This window comes from Nelusetta ayraudi, unplaced genomic scaffold (assembly GCF_046127955.1).
Source record: "Nelusetta ayraudi isolate G7.1 ecotype Tasmania unplaced genomic scaffold, CSIRO-AGI_Nayr_v1 ptg000135l, whole genome shotgun sequence".
Classification (NCBI taxonomy): domain Eukaryota; kingdom Metazoa; phylum Chordata; class Actinopteri; order Tetraodontiformes; family Monacanthidae; genus Nelusetta; species Nelusetta ayraudi.
This window is the reverse complement of record NW_027466185.1, coordinates 1,742,314-1,766,270: the sequence shown is the minus strand read 5'-3', so window position 1 is coordinate 1,766,270 and position 23,957 is coordinate 1,742,314. Positions and strand designations below refer to the sequence as shown.

The 23,957-nt window shown below is 44.9% G+C and overlaps 2 protein-coding genes across 6 annotated transcripts in view; one reads left to right on the top strand and one right to left on the bottom strand.

Annotated features, from left to right (window-relative positions):
- Nucleotides 1-23,957, top strand: part of rpap3 (RNA polymerase II associated protein 3) — a 196,419-nt gene that overhangs the window by 81,515 nt on the left and 90,947 nt on the right. The window lies entirely within an intron of this gene.
- The window catches only part of celsr1a (cadherin EGF LAG seven-pass G-type receptor 1a), a 92,568-nt gene that overhangs the window by 9,590 nt on the left and 59,021 nt on the right, over nucleotides 1-23,957 (bottom strand). For all 5 annotated transcript variants that reach the window (XM_076051732.1, XM_076051731.1, XM_076051730.1 and 2 more), the window contains 22 exons: nucleotides 21,769-21,926; nucleotides 19,824-19,987; nucleotides 19,482-19,607; nucleotides 17,629-17,795; nucleotides 17,343-17,528; nucleotides 17,127-17,240; nucleotides 16,133-16,307; nucleotides 15,906-16,047; nucleotides 14,813-14,933; nucleotides 14,398-14,581; nucleotides 11,446-11,547; nucleotides 9,688-9,782; nucleotides 9,107-9,316; nucleotides 8,742-8,925; nucleotides 8,040-8,183; nucleotides 7,768-7,951; nucleotides 7,013-7,180; nucleotides 5,751-5,877; nucleotides 5,468-5,668; nucleotides 3,003-3,177; nucleotides 503-615; nucleotides 328-407 (listed from right to left, as the gene is read on the bottom strand). In XM_076051732.1, coding sequence (XP_075907847.1) covers nucleotides 328-407; nucleotides 503-615; nucleotides 3,003-3,177; nucleotides 5,468-5,668; nucleotides 5,751-5,877; nucleotides 7,013-7,180; nucleotides 7,768-7,951; nucleotides 8,040-8,183; nucleotides 8,742-8,925; nucleotides 9,107-9,316; nucleotides 9,688-9,782; nucleotides 11,446-11,547; nucleotides 14,398-14,581; nucleotides 14,813-14,933; nucleotides 15,906-16,047; nucleotides 16,133-16,307; nucleotides 17,127-17,240; nucleotides 17,343-17,528; nucleotides 17,629-17,795; nucleotides 19,482-19,607; nucleotides 19,824-19,987; nucleotides 21,769-21,926 — 3,320 coding nt within the window. The remainder of the gene's footprint in view (nucleotides 1-327; nucleotides 408-502; nucleotides 616-3,002; nucleotides 3,178-5,467; nucleotides 5,669-5,750; nucleotides 5,878-7,012; nucleotides 7,181-7,767; nucleotides 7,952-8,039; nucleotides 8,184-8,741; nucleotides 8,926-9,106; nucleotides 9,317-9,687; nucleotides 9,783-11,445; nucleotides 11,548-14,397; nucleotides 14,582-14,812; nucleotides 14,934-15,905; nucleotides 16,048-16,132; nucleotides 16,308-17,126; nucleotides 17,241-17,342; nucleotides 17,529-17,628; nucleotides 17,796-19,481; nucleotides 19,608-19,823; nucleotides 19,988-21,768; nucleotides 21,927-23,957) is intronic.

The window sequence follows — 23,957 nt, the reverse complement described above, 5'->3', positions numbered from 1 at the left end:
GGACGGAAACACACAGAGGTCAAATGGATTTGGAGCCTTAAAATTTAAGATGGCCCTATTGTGCAAACTTGACAAACAACCTTAGCTGAAATAATAATAATAATAATAATGATAATAATAATAATAATAATAATAATAATGTGTTTCGGGCCTGTTAATTGACTTGGAACAAACTGTGTTCGAATTAACTCATTTTCACTCACACAGAACGTGAGCCAAAAAACGAATTTCTGGAGATGAGCCCTTTGTGATGTCACAAATGCCCATGTATCCATATCCGGTAACACCCTCCCCAATACAAAATGACAATTAAACAAAAAAACTTACATGGCTCCTGACTTCTCCATGGCCCTCTGCCTGCGACCGCAGGAAGCCTTTGCGGCCAGGATGAAGATCACAACGTTCACCTGATGAATAAAAGGGGTCTCGTTAGTTTCACCCACGCCGGCGCACTTCAGACTTGAAGACGCGGCAAACTCTTGACCCGCGCTTGGCTCCCTACCAGGACGACGACACAGATGGGTCCGGCGAAGCTCCAGATGAGAGTGTCGTGGACGGACAGCCAGCAGAAGTCCGGGTTTCCGTAACCGTGAGGGTCTAGGCCAACCGCTAGACCTGTGTGCAACACAAAGGAAGTGTATCGGATTAAGACTCTTACCACTGGGCTTAATGGTGGGGGTTGGGGCAGGGGAAATCTCCCAAGTCTTCTTTCATCGAGCTCCATGTTCCGCTCCCGCTGCAGCATCTGACGTCACGAGCTGACACTTAATATTTCCCACTGAACGTTTTTTTTTTCTTGTTCCCACGGGGATCACACTCCCTTTTTGGTGTCGTTTGTCATTTTTTTCCTTCTATCTTAACATATGGCTCTTGGACTGGGTCCTGCTCTGGACAAAACATGAAAGGGGCTATATTAAAAAGCATAAATGACAATAATTTGTGTGCGTCAGTGAGGCTGTGGCTTAGATGCTGAAGCCCATGAGCCATGTTCTCACTACAACGGCTGTAAATTGCCACCTAAAAATAATAATAAAACAAAAAAAATGCTGGAATTTTTTGTTTCTCTCTGGCAAATTTCCTGGAATGCAGTGTTTTCACTTTTTATGGTGTTCTTGGCAAACCAAGAAGTAAATACCAAGTTGGCAATGCATGAAAAGAGGGCCTAGTGCAGTGCCTTCGCTTGCCCTGTTTGTTTCGTTATGATTTGTTGTCATGAAAAAACTTGAACATGATCCCTAACCCAGCCCTTATTAAATGTTAAATTTTTCACGTAATTACGTGATACCGAGCCATTCGCTATCGCGAAATAGCGTGAATTTCATGTAATAAAATGAAAATAATCACGTAAAAACATGAAATTTTCATGTAATAATGTAAAAATAACCACGTAAAACATGAAACTTTTCACATAATTACATGATACTGAACCCCTCGCCATCACGAAATATCGTGATAGTTTGATGTAATAACATGAAAATTCTCACACAAAAATGTGAAACTTTCACGTAATTACATGATTCTGAGCCCGTTTTTGCTTCCGTGATATAGCCTTGCTTTGGCCTCTAGAGAAATTAAAGCCGCAAGCAGCGTTGGCGGGACTGAGCCTATGTGGCCGCCGCCTGCCGATGACGGCAGAGGGTGTGTGTGTGTGGGAGTGCCCCTCCAACGTCCCCCCCCCTTCCTCCTCGTTAATCCCTGCAGATACAGCCCGCACCTCAATGTGCGCAATTGGTTCAATGTGCGCAGGGCAGCTATTCTTGGCTCTGTAGGTGGCGCCGTTGGTCTGACTGGGCTGATACTTTACAAGCACAACTGCCGTATTTGCCGAATTGGATGATTGATTGATGATAATTCATGTTTTGCGTCAAATGTGTACTGGAGTAGTAAAAAACATTGATTTTGACAAGTGTTCAAACAAGTGGAAATAGCTCACTTCCTGTTTGTTGAAACCATAATATTAGAGGGTATGAAATGTTCAACTCGAAGAGAGGAATATGTGGGTTCTCGTCTCTTCTCTGTCTGCCGTTCCTAGTGGGCACTAGTGGCATTTTAGTGTGAAGGCATTATGACCCATTGTAGAGGGATTTTACATGTACTGCAAAGGGGCAAAAAATGAAAATGGTTGTAACATTAATGTAATGACCAACCTCGTTTAATCTTCAAGACCTTGTCTGTCTAATGCAAAAATTTCAAGTCTGTCATATTTACGGTTCTTAACTTTTACATTTTTTAAAAATTAGGGGAAAAACACATTGTAATATCGCACTTCCTGTTTGTCAAAAATATAATATTAGAGCGTATCAAATGTTTGTCTCGAAGAGAGGAACGCGTGGGTTCCGGTCCTAGGTGTCAACGAAGTTCGTAGTGGGCGTCCATTTAGGTTTTTTTCTATTTAAGTTTTTTTTCACCTCCCGGCCTGTCGGTGGCGCTCTGAAGCAGCTACAGTTTTCATTTCTTCATCACATGACATTTATATCAGCCTTGACATGTGTGCAAAATTTGGTGCAGATCGAAGCATGTTCAGGGCCTCAAAATTCGGTAGAAAGTTTCCATTTTCTCTAGGGGGCGCTATTGAGCTGATTTGTAAATTTTTCTAATAGATTAAATTTTTGGGCAGGTCTGACTTTGATGATTTTTAGAGTCTAGGAGGGGATCAAAATGGATTTGAAAGCTGTGTATTGAAGGTGGCCTTGATTTTGAAAGGCCGTAAAATGAAAAGAAAAGCCTTACTTAAAAAGTTACAAATAACTTTTTGTCATGAAGGTCTTGTCTGTGTCATTCTCCGATTTCAAGTCAGCCGCGCTTACAGTTTCTGATCTTTGTGTTTTAAGATTGTGTCTAACAAGTGAAAATAGCCCGTTCTGTCCTGCATGCAAAAATAAACGAGTTTCCGCATATGTTAAGGGGGTCAAATAGGGCTTCAAACACGCAACGGAAGAATAATAAGAAAATAACGAAAAACAATCAGGTTTTTCGCCTTTGCAAAAGACACCCATTCTCACCAGTGATAATGGCAGGGATGCCCCAGCCCATGGCGTAGTAGAACCTGATGTGGCCGTGATTGATGTCCCGCAGCTCGGTCAGCATGCGGTAGATGTGCAGGCCCTCCACGAACATCCAGGCGAAGGTGCACATGTAGAAGTAGTGGAGGAGGATGGCGATGACGGTGCACATAAACTGGAGGGAGACAGAGAGACAAAGTGAGCCCTTGACTTTTCCAACCGGAGGAGTGGTTGGGGGCCGCTGAGGTGGGAGTGCACAGATCTCTCTCAGAGATCAGAGAGGTGCTGCTCCGACAGGGCAGTACATCATCCTGCTGATGCCGCCCCCCGCACGCGCCAATAGCATTCCAAGGCCCCGACGTGCAAGCAGCTGAACATGGGATGGAAAGGCAGGAAGACCAAACTCTCTTTGGCTTCAACACTGCACCACATGCAGGTGTGGTGGCCGCTCACGGTTCCCTTCATTCCAGTCAAAACACCGTGAGTCAGAGGTGGAAAAAGGGTTCCCACAATCTAAACCGAAACTCAGTTTACACCTGAACACCTGAAAAGATTGAACATTTGCCTTTGCAGCTTTGTGTAGGTTTTCGTTCAATTGAAAAAGAAAAGACGATTCACTCGGGGAATCTGTTTCTGCTTTTACGAGTTGAGGTGTGAAGCACATCTGCTGAAGGGGCTGGTGATCAGCAGGTTCCACCCCCTCCAGAGCAGGACGGGATGGGACTTTCCCGTCCTGGTATCGACGAGCTGATGGAAATAACATCGGAGGTTAACTAACAAGACCAACTCTTTGTTTTATCTTTTGTTTTCTGCCTATGAAGGTTGGTTTTTTTGACAAAAATGTTCCCCGCCTTCTGACATTAACATGTTTTTAGTACCACAACTCAGAGATTTTGTCAAAGCAGAAGTTGCACCGGGGCCAAGAGCCCCAAGGCCTGTTTCTGTTTATAACTTGGATACGGGCCACAGCATGTCTCTGGTACTACAGCCGCCGCCGAGCAGGAGTGTGCGTGCGAGCATGCACGTGCGTTTTCCATGTTGGCCAAACGTCTGCGTCAGCAGACTTCAAAGCGTTCCCACATCTTTTTGATGCTTGATGTTCGTGCGTGGGCGTCCAAAACGCTGTGCGTGCACAGGGGAACAGGACTGTGACCCAGAAATTTTAGAAATGTAATCACCAACTTAATTAAAAATGGCATAATTGGCTTGTCAGACGTCTGAACTCTCCCGCTTGGAATGAGTTTTGCAGGGGGAAGCAATTACATTTGCTCTGGAACGCTGGTTTAAAAATGAACTCAACAACAGTAAAACAAGATAAATAGTTGTGGTGACAGAGACGTCTGCCTGCGACCTTTAGAAATAATAATAAAAAATAAAGAAATAAATTAATAACTGAACACACTGATGAGGAGAAGCAGGCTTACAAACAGGTGAGATTTCAAATTCAAAGTGTTTCATTCAGTGTAAATGGACACTAAAGATTCTGTTTCAGATTTGGCCTTGATTTTGATTCATTTTGTCAATGCGCGAGTTGCGGCAGGTATAAAAATCCAGATGACTGATCCCTTGATTGTCTTGGCGGACTTGCTGAAAGCGCTTCATAGATTTCTTTTTTAATATTCCCACTCTACCACTAGGCTTAACAACTAACCTTTAAGATGTGAAAGAAAAGGAGAGACTCATCTTAAGATGACTTGTATTTTGTGTGTATGGCAGACAGGTATGATAACTAAGGTCTCTCAATTCACATGTCTGTGACAAACTGAAAATTCATTCATTCATTCATTCATTCATTCATTTTCTATTCCCGCTTCTTCCTGAGCTCAGGGTCATGGGGGTCTGCTGGAGCCTATCCCAGCTGTCTTAGAGTGAATGCAGGGGACACCCTGGACAAGTTGGCAGTTCATCTCAGGGCCACGTAGAGACAAACAACCATTCACACTCACATGCACACCTACGGACAATTTAGAGTGTTCAGTTGACCTTACATGCATGTTTTTGGAGTGTGGGAGGAAGCCGGAAAACCCGGAGAGAACCCACACAGACACAGAAAGAACGTGCAAACTCCACTCGAAAGGTCCCAGGCCTGGAATCAAACCCATGACCTTCTTTCTGTGAGATGGCAGCGCTAACCACTAACCATTAGTTAATGAAATATGTCATAGATAGATAGATAGATAGATAGATAGATAGATAGATAGATAAGTACTGTATTTATCTCCAATGAAATTCAGTTTCTCGGCTACACAATCAGTCATCAGCAATCAGTTCAAAAAAAGTTCATAGAGAGTAAAAGAACAATTAAGAAGTAAAAAAATATCTTGTAAATATCTCACGAGAAGTGATGACAACATTAATTCCATACAATTAGAAAAATCCTCCTTGACATGAGGCAAAAACCAGATGAAGGAAAAAACGAAAAAGACAGAGATGGGCAAAGACGACGGTCGCCCACGTGCACGTACCACGTTGTCCGTCTGGTTGATGCCCAGCAGGAAGACAAGCTCGGAGAAGAAGAGCGCCGCCACCAGGTTCCTGTGGATGGCGTGCAGGTTGGAGCGGAGGCGGCGCAGCAGGCACAGCAGCGCCAGCGTGAGCAGGAGCAGGAAGAGGGAGACCGACACTGTGGTGTAGGTGACTATTTTCAGCGGGAGGACGTCACCATGCTGCGGGGAGTGGGAACGTCGGAGGGTGAGACGGGGGTAAGGGCAGTGCTCAAGGGTGGCTGGTCGGAAGCTACCACGGTACCTCTCTCTTGGAGACATCCATGAGCACGGCAAAGCTGGTCATGTGGTTACACTGGCAGCTGATGTGGCTGCTGTTCCTATTGAGCACCTCGCAGCCTTTGGAGGACCAACCGCCCGTGCCGCCGATCCTGAACGTGAGAAAAATTGTTGTTAAAATAAAGTGATGGCAATAGCTGCGCTTCAGTCATGCAGGACACACGGAGGTGGTGCGAATTCAGATGGAGGGCAGGAAGTAGAACTGGAGAGTAAGATACACATGATACTGAATTTTGAGACCTTGTATTTAGGCCACGTGACTTTTTTGAAATCTAGGCGAGAGATAAACTTAATGCATTTGCTTCTGGTGGCAAGTAAAAAGACCATTACCAGTCGATGGCTAGCTCAGACCCCACCTACTCTAGATGACTGTGGGAAAATTGGCCTTCCAACTAAGAATCCAACAAGACAAATTTTACCAAATCTGGAGCAAATATATTTTATTTATAGCCCCCATTAGAACAGAATTTTTTTATGATACTTACTGGTACTACTTTTTTTTCTTTTCAATTGACTGAGTGAATTTCTGTGTGGTTATTATGTATGTTTTTTGAGGCAGCGACAGCGCGTACCCTCGGGTTCTTATTTGTTTGTTCACTGTTCTTGTGAACTGTTTTACTCACTCATAATTTAAGTTGTATCAGTTCTCTACAACTGAGTATCCAATACATCTAACTGGTACATGCTTAAGGAGGAAGACGTTTGCTGTTTTCCTAGGAGTGCAGGATATCGGGACTTCAACAAAAAATGGAAGGACTTTTATCTCAATTACCTTTAATTGTGCTGTACTGTGCAATTTGCCTGTCTGTTCCAAATAAAGATACAATTAAAAAAAAAAAAAAAAAAAGATACCCACGAGGAAGTCCGCCTCCTCCCGACCACAGAGGTATGGTTGATCACAGAACAGCGTTGTTCTATGAGCTTTTTGACACTTCTGACCTTTGTGAGTGACATCCTGTGCAACTTTAAAAAATAAAAAGCTTTTCTTTTTCTCAGTTAGAGTGATTGGAGCAACCGCAAACTACACAAAACATGGGCATTTTTCTATACGACAGATCTTAAGCAACCTGCCCTCAACCTGAGCCGAGAGACGCGTCACGTAAAAACAACCCATCAAAACCGAGTGAAGATGGAAAAAAAAGACAGTGAAGGAGGATCCATCTTTGGTTGAGTTGTACGGGTCAGTGGGCTGCGACCAGGTGTGGCGTGACTCGGTGTCTGACTCACGCTAGCGAGTGGTTCCAGAAGACACACACGGGTTTGGTCCTCTCCTCTGTCTCCAGAAGGGTGTACTCCAGGGTGATGGGCGGGTCCAGGGTGGGCGGAAGAGGCGGGCCTTCGCTATGCACGGTGGCACTCACAATGGCCGTGTTGATGACCGGCCGGTTGGGAAGCCTGGAACGCACCGTGAACAGGAGGAAAATCATGGCCAGCGCGCACATTAAAGATATCAATTTCCACCTGGTGACGCAGACTTCAGGGGGCTCAGAATTTTAAGGGTCTCTCTGCGCCTTGTACATTAAATCCTGCTAAAGTTCTTAAACCAGGGTTCCAGACTTTTCCATTACCTGACGTGAAATTTCGATTACCTTATCGCAACCTATAAATTTAAAGATTGAAAAGACATGTGAACCTTTGCCAATTCCCTTACAGTACAATAATTGCAACATAAAGGTAACTGCGGGTGAAATCCATATGTGATCAATGAGACTAAACATCATGTGCAGCGCTAGTCGGCTTGGCTTTCTAGCCTAGGACAGAAGAACAAATCAAATTTGCTAGTTCGTAAGGGCCTGGTCAAATTTCATGACCTTTCCAGCCCTGGAAAATGGCATTTGTAAATTCCATGACTTTTTTGGGTTTCCATGACTGTGGGAACCCTGTCAAAACGTTTCGCATTTCACATTACGGCCCAATTTGACGAAAATGTGAGTTTTTTTTGTTTTTTTTTTTTTTTCAAATGCAAAAATCCAGTTGTCTACCTCAGGCTCCTGCGGTCAGGGTCGTATCTTTCCGGAAGGAGCTTCCCCAGCGACTTGTACACTATCACCACGGCAACCGGCAGAGGGGCGGCCGGCTCGAGATGTCGACGCTTCCTGTTGGACAGCGCGTTCTCCTCCTCCCGGGGTCCATCGGTCGGGGACAGGGGCACGGGAGTTGGCTCGACTGGGTGAGGATAAGAAGAGCAGGTGTTTCTCACTCTCTTCTGGATCTTAAACACCTTTGGCTAGCGTCATTGCTCTCGCGTTGCTACCTCTGAGGCTCTGGGTGCGCAGGTTGAAGTGGGGGAACTGCACGTAGGAGCCGAGCTCTTTGGAGTATTCCCCCTGGATGTCCTGGAACCGAGGCAGCGTTGCCCGCTCTGGGTGACTCACGTCGAGGTAGTCTACCGTCAGAACTGGGAGGAGGGAGAAAGGGAGACAAAGGCCAACTGAAAAGATGTTACAACAGAAAGAGGTTGCAAACAACCACCTTCATGGGCGCGACATAACGCCCCTGGGCTTGCCGCATTAAAAGCTCACCACGTCAGATATGGCAGCACCAAGTGGTAGGAAAGTATATTGGAAAAAATTAATATCTCTGTTGTCAGCGGAAAATACCCACAGCATGTCCAAATATAGTGGCACAGTGGGAACAACTTTTCATGTAAAAAGCATTGCTAGGTATTTATTTGATATTTGATTTATTTTGTGTGTTTTGTTTAAGTGGCTTTCCCTAATACCGTAAGAAAACATTTTTTTCCCATTTTGTGCCAATAGTCCCTGTAAATGTTGGGAATAAAAAACATGAATATGTAATAGGAAAATGCCTTCTTGACAAACATGTAACATCCAAAATGCCATGGTTCTCCTTCACCCTCCATCTGAACTAGATTAACTGTCTGTATCTCAAAGTCAGGATGTTCGGCTGATGTCTGAACATCAGCGCAGAAACAGACATTGGCTCCTCCACTCACTCATGTTGTCTGTGACGATGGTGAAAGGCCTCAGGTAGGTCTTCCTGACGTTCTGGGCCAGAGTGTTGGCGTAGTCCTCAAAGTTGCGGAGAAGATGGGCTGTGCCGCCCTCAGATTTCTGGATCTGCTCCCAGTGCTCCTTGTTGCTGGGATCCAGTATTGAGCTGCCGGCTTGCACCAGGTTCTGCGAGAGGAGATTTACACTACTTCAGTGACCGAGCTAGTTGGTGTGTGTGCAAGTCAACTGGCTGGCAACAATTGCCGTGCGGCTAAAGTCGCTCAAATCCCCTTAATGCAATAACGCAGATTGGAATTAATCCCCAAATATTTTCATAAACACATTTCTCCCCATCCTCCCCCACTACCTCGTTGAACTCGGCGTCCTTCATGGCGGTCAGGTCGAAACCAGCCTGCTGGCTCTCGTAGCGCAGCACGCGATTGAGCAGCTGGGCGGCCATCTTCACGTCGTTGCCGTAGTAGTGGCCCCTGTTGTTGGTGGCGCTGTGGAGCAAGCGGACGATGGCCTTGGAGCGCTCGCTGTCCATTCTGGAGCTGTTGCGCCGCAGCTCGTCGTTCTGTGAGCAGCAGGGGACGGGAGCGAGCGGGTCAAGGCAGAGCGAGGACCGCGAAAACACAATAGAAGCTGGGCAATCCTGAAATTAGCAGCGCTTTGAGGAGCTCAAACTGGGAGTATTATGTTCACGTTCAAACACAATGGGCGCATTGGTGCTTTTTAAAAATCTCTCTTTGACTGCAGCCGATGAAATTACACTGTTTGGAATGAGGTGAACTTAAATGGCCAACAATGAGCACAATTACACCAGGAAGGAGTAATGTAATGCAATCTTAATTGCCGAGGCATAAAAAACAACAAAGAAAGCATTAGAATCAAAGTTTATACTACTCGTTCAATGCCAAAGCACACTGCGTTTTCTTAAAGCCTTACCATTTTTTTGAGGTGGGCAAAAGTGACGGTGGTACAGTTGAAAAGCTCAGGCACCAGCCAGCCTTTCTCTTCATTGCAGTGGCGGATAGCAGTGCCTGTCGCAAGACAAAGATTTCAAGAGAGGCATGACGACAAAGATGTGGACATTCATCAATTCTTTTTTCTGATGTATATTATTTTAGGTGTTAAAGGCCCCGCATCTCACATGTAGCAGAATCTACTGGTAAGAATGTACATTGCATGCAACCAGATTGTTCTGAAGAACTTAAAACAGAAGTTTACTTCCAGTTAATTTCTCAAACTTTGGTAATTTTTTGAATCTTCATTTTATCCTTTAGAAATTAATCTGGCTTTTATCAATAAACAGCGAGCAAATTCACACAAGAGCGACAGTAAAGGCAAAAGATTTTCAAATCAGCAGCTGCAATCACTGAACTGCTAATAAGCAACAAAGAGTTTAGTTCTACAAATGTGTGACTGCTCGGACCACAGACACAGCACTCGTGCTCTGAGCCAAACTGACTTGTTCCAGTTCAATTCGGTCCATGAAAAGACTTCATCCGAAATGCAAAGTCTCCTCCGCTGCTATTGAGGCAGACAGACAAATGGCTGGAGGACCTGACAGTCGGCGGAAAGGCAGTCAACGACTAACGTGAGCAAATAAATTCCCCACTGAGGCCGCAGAGATGACAAAGAGCTCACCATGGTGACAGCGGAGGGAGGTCACTGTGCACATATACAAGCACACACACACAGGCTAAACTAGCAAGGGATTTAGTTTCTCCAGCGTACTGCACCTGGAACTTTTCCAAGAGTCAATTTAGAATGGCTAATAAAACATTCGCAAAAGACAAAGCCCTGCTTGGATGGCTGCCCAATCAGAGAGCAATGTGACAAAGTTCTTTTTATAAGCATTTTCTTGTACCTAAAATTCATGACCTTGAGAGAATTCATGGCAATGAGCTGAGATCCCTGTAATGCTAGCTAATTACGCGCAAGCTTTGGAATGCAAGTTTACCAATGTCAAGCATTATTCAAATAACTGGAAGAAATACTGGTTTGAAAAAACCTGCTTGTTTCTCATGTTAGCATTTGGAGTTTTAGCGATAGCTTTCTGTACTAATTCATACTAACCCTTCCTTAGTTAACAACCCTGCGGGTAGTTACACCGAAACAAACTTGACCATCAGAGGTCTGAAATTCTTCCTCTATTTTAACTAGACCATGGGTCACAGACATAGTGCCCGCGGGCACCGGGTAGCCCACCAAGTACTACATGAGTAGCCTGCAGGCCTGTTCTGAAAATAGCACAACTCATTGAGCTGCGTCTAAAATTCAATTTTAATCTAACTGGGGAAACTGGACTTGTTCTTGCGATCTTGAAGACGATTTGCCTCTCACCCCACAGGCTTCTTCAGTTACGATGACCTTGATGACTGAGAACCTTCACAGACAAATTTCATCATCCTTGTTGACATTAAGATATAAGACAATTGCTGATAACTATTGAGAACTCATTAACATGATCATGGTCTTAATGTAGATCAGTATCATTAATAAACACATATAACTGAGAAAATGTATTATTTCAGGAAAGCTGATTGCCCTTCATTTGACTCAATACCAAGTACATATGTAACAGAGTAGCGCTCAGCTTCAGAAGGGTCGACGACCCCTGAACTAGCCCATACAAGATATGATGACCTTTGCAACTACTGATGATGATTATTATTCTAATACAGTATACGAAGTACACACCCACGGATCCTTTGGGACAATCCATGGCAGCAGGACGTCCAAATCTGGTCTTGGGCCACCAGATGCCGGCATCAAATGACTTGGGGCAGCCGTCGTATACCACTGCAGAGGAAAAGGCAAAAAAAACAAAACAAAAAATATTTAGCATGTGGTATCAATGCAAGATGTTTTAAATTCATTTAGCTACTGCCAGACCAAATCAATAAAGGCCCGCTCACTGCTTTTCTATTGTGGTTTCCTCATCACATGTAACTGAAATCTACTTGACTGTGACATTACCTTTGCCCGATCACTTTTGCTTGTCCTCGCAGCAACTTTTTGCACTTCCTTACATTTCTCTGCACTTTCCTTTTTTTTTTTCAAAGGAACATATCTGCTAGCATACAAGGCATTCCACCACTTAAGGCTCTGACAGTATTAATTGTGCCTTTACAGGTAGCCCGACTGTGTGTGAAACAGAGCTGACAGACTGGTATGAGGCCCCGCCACACATGGTCGCAGCCCACTGACCCGAACAACTCAACCAAAGAAGCATCCTGCTTCACTTTCCTTTTTTTTTTTCTTCCCATTTTCACTCCCACCGACCATTACCCTGCATCCAAATTAGGATCATATTTTAATGCCAGTGATTGGAAAACATTAAAAGTGAAAAACACATATTGAGGATTTTCTTTTCATAATGGGTCAAACGGTTGAGAAAGTGACACTGGTCTTCAGTCAAGGGACAATGTGGTTTTGTCTGCAATTCAACTCTACTGTATTGTGTTAATTCCTCCATACTGCCAAGTTAGCCGACCGGCCAGGCTCGACTCTTCTGCTTGACTGGCCAACGACAAAGATGTGCAGTTATCCAGGCCGCAACCCCGGTGGATGTGAGTGACGCCGTTTGTCTCTTTTTGACACTTGGGCGGTTCTTCAGGACTTGCTTTGTGAAGCAGAACTTTTGAAAGAATACTGTAACCAAACTAGCGAAATTATCTTTATTGTCCTTTCCTATGAATGCAAATGAAAAGCTCCAGCAGTGGATTCTAGGACCAATCAGCATCCTTTCAAGGTCGGCTGAAGCTAAAATCAGGGTGAATGTAGCAGTGATGTTATTTTTATCAGAACTCACAAGAAGAAATAAAGGCTATCCTTTATTTTCAGCTGACTTAAAAAGTCAGGTGGGTGTAGTCAGTGCATGAGGCCAGTTGGATTCCTTGTGCTGTTCCCAACTCACTAAGCTGGCAATGAGGAAGATTGATTGGGCCGTTTTAAAAATGACAGACTTGTCTCATCATCTTTCTATTTCGCTGTAGAAAGGCTCTGACCAATTCAAACTTTTTATACCCCCCATACGTTACTAACAGTTTTATTATGTGCACTTTGAGATTTTCCCACAAATGTAAAGCGTGTTTTATAAAATCTATTATTCGGGATTGAGCCCACGAAAGAGGGCGATTGTATTTACTGTTTCTTATTATCGTTCTGCCGCGACTTTGAATGCTAGTTTGACCTCCTTAACATATACTTTTTGCATGCAGGTCAGAACTGGTGAAAAATTTAATCTATTGAAGAAACTGTATTAATCTGCTCAATAGTGCCCCCTACATAGACCAAAACACTAATTTCAAAGCGCCCTGTAGGAAGGTCATAAAAGCATGGGACAAAGACCCACATGTTCAGTCAATCCATACCTAATTTTCATAAACGCTAACCTTTGACCCCAAACAAACCGGAAGTGAGCTATTTTCAATTGTTTAAAAAAAAGAAACCGTAAGTGCAATTGGCTTGAAATCGCAGTATGACACAGACAAGACCTTCATGACAAAAAAGTTAATTGGTAGAACCTTTGAGATCCCAACCGTTTTCATTTTACAGCCCTTCAAAGTCAAGGTCAAATCCAATACGCAGCTTTCAACTCTGCATGCAAGTCAGACGTGCCCAAAGATTAAATGTTTTAAAAAAACAAAATCAAATCCGCTCAGCGGTGGCCAATGGAGAAAATGGGGACTTTCAACCCCATTTTGACCCCCTCAACATGCTTCGATCTGCACCAAATTTTGCACACATGTCAAGGCTGCAAACTTTTCCTGTGATGAAGAAATGAAAACTGTAGCTGCTCCAGAGCACCACCGACAGGCCGAGAGGTGAAAAAAAAACTTAAATGGCCGTAGCGCCCCCTAGGAACTTTGTTGAGACCTGGGACCATAACCCACGCATTCCTCTCTTCGACAACGAACATTTCATACACTCAAATTTTGAAAGAGCGACATACAGGAAGAGAGATATTTCAATGTGTTTTTCCCCTATTTTTCTTAAATTAAGTCAAGAACCGCAAAATATGACAGACTTGAAACTTTTGCATTAGACAGACAAGGTCTTGAAGATTAAACAAGGTTGGTCATTACATTAATGTTACAACAATTTTCATTTTATGGCCCATTAAAATCGAAGTACACACAAAATCCCTCTACAATCGGTCATACCGCCTTTCAGACTAAAATGCTAGTCGCGCCCACTAGGAACGTCGGACAGAGAAAAGAAGAGAACCCACACATTCCTCTCTTCGAGTCGAACATTTTATACCTTCTAAAATTATGGTTTCAACAAACAGGAAGTGAGCTATTTCCACTTGTTTGAACACTTGTCAAAATTAATATTTTATACAACTCCAGTGCAAATTTGACACACAAAACATGATTCTTGAATCATCTAATATGCCAGGTGTTGGGTGGCATTGATGGCCGCACACATGGAGGAAAGGTATCACCAGGGCTTACCAGGGGTCTGAAGCGATCAACAGATTTCTGAGGGGTCCCTAGGTGTTCAGGGGCGTCGGGAGGTAATGGCAGGCATACCTTTTTATTATGTTTGCCATTTAAACTTTTAAAGTCTGAGGCTTCTTTTCAATTGAAGTCCTATCATTGTCTACCCGACACCCTTTTAGTGAAACATCTAAAAGAGCCATACCTTGGCATCCAGATGGGGTGACCTCAGCAAAGTGGTTGTCACAGCGATTGCACTGCCGGCCGATGACCCCTCCTTTGCAGGGGCACTGCCCGGTGACTGGGTCGCACGTCCGCGACTCGGCACCGACGGAAAAGCACTCGCAGGGGTAGCATGTGTCCTCGCCCTCAGGTTGATAGTGGTTTTCCTGCAGGGGACAGAACACACAAATAGTTAACGGAACATCGTACGTGTGCCTCCGTGAATTACGTCTCCTGCTTGAGTGTACTGTACATGTGATCAGCAGTGTGCAATTAAATCTATCAGTCAATCAAACTAAGTCAGGTAAATCTGCATTCACCCAAAGACATGGATGGAAAATAGTAATGCTTCTGAGAACCTTGATGGCCAAATATCCCAGTGTGGATGTGAATGTTACCTTGCAGCGACACTCTCCTGACGTCTTGTTGCAGTCTTTGTGGAAACCTCGCCCGGTGTCACAGTTACAGGGTCCGCAAGCGGGACTGCCCCACCACCCGTGAGGACAAGGCTTCTCCACTCTGGCAATCAGAGAAAGCACAACTAGTGACTCAGCAGCTGCGGTTATCCTTACAGGAGTGACAATACAGGACCATGACATTGGTTCTGATGACATTAAAGTATCATGAGGGTGAAATAATGGCTGATCGAGTTACGAGGATTGGACAGACGCGACAATCTGCCAGATAGAGCTGTCTCCATGCATCTAAAACAGTCTTCCGCTGCACTTGAAGCCCCCTGTGAATCAGGCACAACTCAACTCAAACCAATAGTTTCTTCACAGACTCTCTTTTCTTTTTCTTCCGTTCAAGCAAAGCATATCAGCCTGAGCCTGGAGATCTGATAGGGGACAATTTGCAGCAGCAGCACCAGCATGGGGGCAGCAGCAACCAAACACCTATGCAGGAGCAGTCAGGCGTGCACGGGGATTCCGACATCCTCCTTGAGATGGGACATGATGCGTGTCACAGCGTGGCAGGGGGTCAGGGGTTCAGAGGGAAATGATTGGTTCTCAATTGGGGGTGGCTAATTTCTGGCAGGTCCTGAAGAGTAATAGAAAGCCCTTCCCTGCATCCATCCTTCCATCCATCCAATCCATTCACAATACCCGTTGTAAAAAAGGGTCGGAGGAGAAGTACGCACTTAAAATCCTTGGATGATTGGAAAATAACGTTTTTCCAATGATTTTTTTTTAATCGGCATCAGGCTGTTAAGTGAATGTCCTGGAGGAGACTCATGGCCTCAAACCTTTAGATTCTTTCAACTCAGATTTAGAAAACACATTCTTTAAGGCCATTAACTAAGACAACATTGACCCCATGCTAATCTATAAAAATGATAATTTCATTACCATGAGGTAGCATCAATAAAATCATACACAGCTGCCAAGAGGGCTGCTTTTCATTCCTGCAATCATGCACTGCTCATCAACTAATAAAAAATGTTACCATGCTCCTACAACGCATATCCATCCAAAGACAAATAGAACTTACTTGTTTTCGCAGTACTGGCCGTAGTAGTTCTGGCCACACTCGCAGGTGTAGCCGTGGGACGAACTGGGCTTCCGGACGCAGGAGGAAACATGCTCACAAGGGTTGAGCTGGCAAGCGTCCACGCACTCCCTGCCGAAATAGCCTGTGAAGAGCAGAGAGAGAAGAAACATTGAGAGGTGAAGCCGCGGAGACGTCGCAAAGAAAGAGTCGGGGAGGGAAAGGCCCACCTGGGTCGCAGATGCAGGTGTGCGTGCTCCAGTCGTCGTTGCACTGGCTGTTCTCGGGGCAGATGTTGGAGTCGCACGGGTCAGCAAGGTCGCAGCCGTCCTCCACACGGATCTTCAGGCCCTGGGCCATGTTGATATTGGCCACGTTGGTGGACGTCTCACCCATGCGGACGCCCTGAGGGAAGGAGCAGTGAGTAAAGAACTCGGTGGTGCTAATTGCTGTACCACCATGGAAAATGTCAAAATAAACACGTGCAATTACGAGAGGTGGCAAAAGTATTCACATTCTGTACTTACATAAAAAGTATGAATACTTGTTTAAAGAAAACACTCTGATAAAAGAAAAAGTACTGATTTAACTCCTTTACGCAAGTAAAAGTAAAAGTAAGTACAGGTTCTGAAATTTACGAAAGTAAAAAGTGGAAATTATTATTTTTTGTCACTGAAATAAAAAAGTTGTGAGAGAATAATGGCCTGAAGTCTTGCATGAGTATCTGGATCATTCTTAACAGCTTTGCTACTCTAGCTTTTCTGTCTTTTTCAACTGCAGCACCACCAAACTGCAATCAGCTCCAGTTCTAACCAGTAAGCCATTCTTGGATGTTTACATTTTTAATAAAAAATAATTGATGTTATTTTCCATCTTTCTATTTTTCTCTGCACTGAAAACATGTTGAACAGTGTCCCCAAAGCTGAGTTACTCTAAAGGAAATTCCCTTTAAAATATGATTCATTTTTATATTTATCTACACAAAAGCAGAATACAAATAGCTCCACTTCAAGAAAAAAACAACTATAATAACAATACATGAATTTGTATCTTTTAAACACAAAATTAACAAGCATGTTTTTCCAACGTAAGAAAGTAAAAACATTTGTGTACAAATGGAGGGAGTTAAAGTAAGAAAAGTCAGCAGAAAAAATAATACTCAAGTACAGTGCAGATATACGATTTGTTGTACTTTGTTACTTCCCACCTCTGACAAATACACACCTGAATGCAACCAACAAATCCTTTGCTGACGTGGTTGTCGGCTCCAGGCAGCCCTCCGACATGCAGCGTTTGAAGCTTCTGTCCCGGGAGGTCGTGGCCGATTTCGACTGACCTCTACTCACAGGCGAAGAGACAAAGGTAAGCCCTCCTGAGAGCCGAGAACTAATGTGGACGTCACTGTGTAATTTACGATGGAAGCGGGGTGGGGGGGCGTACCTGATACATCCCATAGTCCAGCGACACAGAGGCCATGTACTTGATGGCCTTCCCGTCTTTGACGCTCCTCAGTTCCAGGAGCAGGTGGTGCCACTCGCCGTCGTTGACCCGCACTTGAGGGAAGCTCAGGCTCCCGACGAGCCGCTCCCTCAGCAGCACCTCCATGCGGACCTGTTTCTCACTCACCTGGACATTGAGATGAGACGCAAACAAAGTCATGACAAGGCATTTAAATGCAACGCTTAGTTAATATGCCGACTGGTCGTCTCGCCAGGAAGTAGCTCACCATAAGGTTTATAGTGGACGAAGGTCCGGCTTTGGCCTGCATTAAGGTGCCAGTGGGCTGTCTGGTGCGAAACATGAGGCCGATGTACCAGGGGACGGCGACGGTGATATCAGGGTCAGTCCAAGACACCAGAGCCTGGCCGTCAAAGAACTGGGGGGACGGCATCACTGGACAGGGTCAAGACAACAGGAAGTTGTTGTGAGAGGTTATAAGGGAGGAAGTATCGTCATCTCGATTGGCAAGATCCAGGTCTTGAATCCAAAATCACTGATTCTTAAAAATAGAAAACTTGCATCTTAACTGTTTTCAGACGGTCGATATAAGATCGGACCAATCAGGGTAGTTTGTGGAAATAAGAGGCGGTGGCATTTATGGATGAAAACTGGACGTATTAAGGGTCCTTTCCTTTCTTTTTCAAAACATTGTCACAAAGCTTTCAGGGAGTTCAGACAGCTAAATAATTAACAAGGAAACATAATTGACAGTAAGAAGAAGAAAAGCAAAACGTTAATACAACTGGAGGCATCTATGCCTTTGCAAACTGGAAAAAATATATATCTTTGCTAAAAATTATTCAGTTGTAAACATTTTCAACGCAATATTAACAAGTACGTTTTTAGCTTCTACCTGTTGAATGTAATTGATTGTTCCAACTTCCTCCCTAACAACGGTTGCTGTGAAAACACAGCCGACTCACCATGCTGGTGTAGCCGGCTAGCATGTTGACACGCACCTGCATTCAAGCAATGCGCACAACTTTCTCCACAATTATATTCGGGTTGTAAACAATACACACCCTTAATTAATGTGACCGACTGACAGAAAAAAAAGCAAGACTGGAACTTTGAAAAGCTAACAGCATTTAAGAATGTGGCAGCGCTCCAGGATGTGCCGCCGACTTATTAAAGGCCTTACAACATGACAGAACTAATTCCGTCGCTGAAAGAACCTGTCTGTTACACTGAAATGTGATCGCCCAGAAATGTGAGTTTGCGCGTTCTCACGTCGCACCTCTCCGGGGTGATTTTTTTGTGCCAGCGCACATATAAACAATCGCTAATCTCTCATTTCTCGCTCGCCGGCTGGGCGTGTGCGACGCCATCAAAACTTTGCCAGAGCGAGTCCGAGTGCTCTGATCCCGGCCCAGTTCAGACACTGGATATGGGGGCTGGCACCGACCGGATGGTGACCTCACACACAGAAGGGCAGACATGCATTCACGCCTATTTGTGTTGTGTTGCTTCGCCCTGAAGGAGGAAACTGGAGCTCTCATTTCTAAACAGCATGATGAGGGTTATGCGGGGAAACAAACAAACAAAAAAAACACACAGCTTGTTTTCATCAGCGTATGGGGAAGCATATTTAGCTCCTCCACAAGTCTATTCATATTTTGAACCCGAGTTTCGATTATTCTCTTGCTGTGAAATTACGAAGCTCCAGGCCATGTTTAGCACCATTGGAGTTGGAGTGCGCAAAAGGCTCGAGTGCGACGGAGGCGTGAGTCAGACTGAGTTACGGGAGGTGCTGCTTATCCCACTTGATCTCCACAACTACGAGCTACTTCCTGGAAGTCCTCACACACACACACACACACACACACACACACACACACACACACACACACACACACACACACACACACACACACACACACACACACAATGGGTGTTTAAACAGCCGTGTGTAGCTCAGCCTCAAGCGCCCTTTACGTAGAAGCCGACACACCTTTTCTATCAAGGTGACTTTCTTTCACTGCAATTAGTTTGATGCAAAGCTCAGTCTGGGGAGAACCTCCTCCATCCCCACCCCCCACCTCCACCACCACCCTCCTCACCCTCACCCCCATCGCTCACCTTGTTCGCAGCTTTTGCCTCCGTAACCCGTCGGGCAATCGCAGCTGTAGGTGTTCCACTTGCTGACGCACACTCCTCCGTTCTGACAAACGTCCTTCTTGCAGAAGTTCTGCTTCGCTGGGCAACCTTCAGATAAAACAAATGAAAAAAAAAACCCATCTTATTCTTGTTTTGATTTTAATTGGCTGAAAATTAACAGCAAAGACCAACAAATGGCTCCCCATTGTAAAATCCTCCTGAATGATTTTAATTCCTGATTAGAATGTTGCATCCACTCCAGTTTGTGATAATACCTATGGACAATCGTGGTTGAGTTCCCCCTGAATTCATGCGCCGTCTCACCTGCTGCGGTGCCGTTGTTGGCGATGTAGCTCTCCATGTCGATGGCCCTACTGTCGATGCGCAGGTTCCTCATGCAGCCGACAAAGTCGCGGTTCCTCACGGGGAAGTCTTCAGGCAGGTTGGGAACCCCGCCGAGCAGCAGCGGCCCAGTCAAGTCCAGCGACCTGCACATGTCCAATTCAAACGATTTAGGTAGTGAACTCGAGCTCCATCTTGGCTAAATTCGGCCCGATTTAAGTGGAATGAGGTTTCAAAAAGTCAGCGAGTTCACGGCTGGGAGGGCGACTGAGGTGAAGCGTCGACCAGCATTTCAGAGGGGGCCGACGGCTACAGCTGCAAACCGCGGCTCAGCCAGGTTTAACATACTGGGTCACGTATGGAGCTGCTTACATGCAGAGCCTCTGAAACGCTCTACATCAAGCGCAGAGGAGCTTTAGGAGATTTAACGCAGAGCGCCGAAACACAAAAAAGCCCACTGAACTGCTGCGTGTGTTTGCTGTGCACAGGCAGCACAAAAACACTATATTACACTGACGATCCTTCATCAGTGAAACGCATCATCGTGATTTATTTAGTAGCAATTACTGTTCTTGTATATAGTGTTAATGCCTCAGTAGTTGCACTGTCTTCTGTTTGCACTGAATAGAAATGGAATGCCCACAATGTCGTCATCCTTTTGAATAATGACAATAAAGATGCAGATTCCGATTCATCATCAATGTGACTGGCTGATCATTCAGAGAGTTTTCTAGACGTTAGATTGGAATTAAAAGATTTGATTTGATTGATCTGATTCAACAAGACTCGATTTAAATTCCTGCTGCATCTCGGATTTAATGTGCGTGGAATGAAACAGCAGAACAGTAGCCTTCACAGGTTCCCTCAACAGCTCAAAAATGCAATCATAAATTAAAGCTGAAGACAGCATTCAAGGGCCTGCCGATGCCCCCGACACCTGCCGTCGTGTTCAGAATAACACTCGGTATGCAGAAGGCTGCTGATTGCCACCTACTGGTGTAGCACACGGGTGTGAACTCGACCTAGCATGAGCCCTGCACACCTTTGGCACTGGGAATCAGTCAAACCGGAGTGGCTACAACGACAGACTTGCAATGGGAAAAAAAACATCGGAAAACCATCGAAACCGTCCTCTTGGCAGCTCCGCGGATCAGTTCCAGCCGCTCTGACTGACAAAACCTCAGTCGGTTGTGTGCTTTGGCTGCGTGTGCACGCCGAGTATCATCCCGGACGCCTCTGACTATTGCCGACTTGTGCAACAACTTTCTCAGATGGAATGTCGTCTCATTAACTTCCCCCCCAGAGGCTCTCTCGCTTGCGCTCTCGTTCCCCACCCTCTGCATTCTGAATGTGTCTTGGCATGCTGGTACCACACCAGGCGCTTGTGTTATTAATATATTATTAACAGAAAATGAATAAAAACAAATTACGAGAATGGTAAACACGAAGGAAACCGGAAAAGCCTGCGCAGAGGCTAAGTGTTAGCGAAGTTCCGAGGCTGCGAACGAACGGGGCAGAACATGACAGTTAAAGGTTCAGTGTGTAAAATCTTTAAGGATGCCCGGTATTTAAGGAAGCCTACCTAACAGTACATTTCATATTAAGGCCACTCTCAGGGGGGCTTCCTTAAATACCGAGCTTCTTTAATAAATGGCGGTACAAGATGGCAGCTAACGAGGAGCAAGACCTTTGCTCTATGTATATCCTTAAATATATATGAGAACTGGGGATAGGAAAATCAAATTAATTTTATTATGCTGCGAGTATGCACTTTTATCATTGTATTTATGGCCAGTGTGTTGTATTGCCTGCTTTAACCAACATAAAAATCCTAAATCAAGCCAAATATTACAACTGGACCTTTAAAGGTCAAGAGAATACGTGTGGTAGACCTGAAGAGGGGAAGAGAAGGAGGACACAGACTTACTTCTTCTGGCCGGTCTGCGTGCCCTGGGCGGCACAGGAGTAGTTGCCGATCTGCTTGCCGAAGCGGACGGCCATGGAGATGTCGCAGTCGTCCACCGCCACCACGGCCACCTTCTCCCCGGACGGCCCATGAGGGACGCCGAGACGGCCGATGTTGGGCTGGGAAAGGACAAGAATTGATAAGATCTCACAGAATCACCTGAGTGAATGTCAGTTATAGCCGCTACAAGCAACTTGAGGGGTTAAACGAAACAGAAAACCCCACTTCAGATGGTTTGGGAAAAGCTCAGTTTTGCAGAAAATGGCTCTCCTCTCGTTCTCCAGGAAAGCAATTTGCCCTCTGTTTGCAGCCTTCCACTTAAAACCTCTGGGTTTGACATTCCCGCAAAAAACAACAACATAAAAAGCTACCCATTGTTCTTGGACTTGCCACCTGTTTGAAAAGGGAAAAGGAACAAGGCAGCCAGGACAGGAGTCAGTGAGCGGCCACTAAACTGGGGTGGGCAAAGCCCTGTGTGATGTCACAAGGGGCCGATTTGCAGAACTGCACATTTTACGACATAAATTATCAAAAGTGGAGCGACTAAAAGTGAAAAATGTACTTTTGTCATTTCTATTTAGCCCATAGAGACACAAAACACTGCAGAAGTAAACGAGTCTTGCAGTGCTAAATTATTTGAATTGACTGAATCCATTTCACGTCGCTTTTGCTCCTCTTCTTTCTCACGTTGACTTCGGCCGACTCCGGACTGGAAGCAGTCACTGTGGCTGTGATTTGGCTTAGTGATGACGACAACAAAGGCCATTGTGCGTTTGTCCCCCCCCCCCACACACATAATGATTACAAAGTAGGCTAATTCTTTCATCAAGTTGTGCGGCCGGCCGATGTTGATCTGAGAAAATGTAGATCAGCTTAGAGAAATCAGGCCACCAAATCTCTTTTTTCCGTTTTTTGTGTGTCACGTTGGAGCCATGAGTAAGTTAAGCAGGGCATGTTTTTCAAAACGCCTTGGAACAGGAAGTAGCTGACGTAAAATTAGCTAAGTATGCTACTCAAAATGAATTCTCGCACAGCCGCGTGTCAGATTACCGAGGCGCTCTGCTGTGTTATCCTTCCCGTGAGAATTGTAATCTCTGTGCCACGGCTGTGCACAACAATGTGCATGCAGATCCCAGATCTGATCTTGGCGCAGTGTTGACACAAGGCGAGCGAGCGCGTGAGATTGACACTTTGAGATTGCAAAACACAAATGTATGAATTTAAAAAAAGAAATTTTTGGCCAACTTGACTGGAATTTTAGACCCTTTTTGATGAAAGAAACTGAAACAAAGAGCAGGTTCGGCTTCTTTAGAAATACGATGACAGGAATTGGACACCAATGAGGTGCAGGCGCAGCACACACAGGAAAAAAAAAGAGGGTTGGATGAAGGCAGCATATCGAAAAGAAGAAATGAGAGACAAAACAAAGAGAGAAACTGGTGGACGATTGAGCAACAGCCGCGTCTTCTTTTGGTTTAGGCGGGCTCCAGTCCGGACATATGACCAATCCCTCTGGGAGTTTGTCACTGTTTCCATTGATTCAAACACAAAAAAACTTTTGCACTTTCCACAAAGGCAAACAGGAAGGCAGAGTGGCGCAGCAGCAAAACCCGTGGCACATGTTTGGATGGCCCCTCCATTGTTTTCCTTTTCCTTTTTTTATTTGAGGCCAAACGTAGGTAGTTTTACCCGTGAAATCGTAAAAGGCAGCATGCAGACAGATCTGTCGAATCGGAAAAGAGCCGCAAAGCACTATGGGTCAACTGTAAGCAAGGATTTGCTTTGACAAATCTATCGAGGTATCAGGTTCAAATAAAAACACAACGGTAAATCATTGTGTTTTACACCGATTAACACCTTTATGGAGAAGCACTTCAACAAAATCAGACGTTTCTGACATTGATGTCTACAAACGATATGTTTCCTCAGTCGGTCCCAAGAAGTTTGCAAAACAAACAAACAAACAAACAAACAAAAACCTTAACCACAAAAAGAAGAAAAACAACAACATGGTTCATTGTCAAAATAGTCTTGGACGCGTAAATATAGAACCCGAGCCAATGGCGACCGGCCAGTCACAACTCTGAGCAGCACCGACATGCGCCTGCTCATGTTGAGCCACAGACACTCAAAAGAAGATCAAATTAATT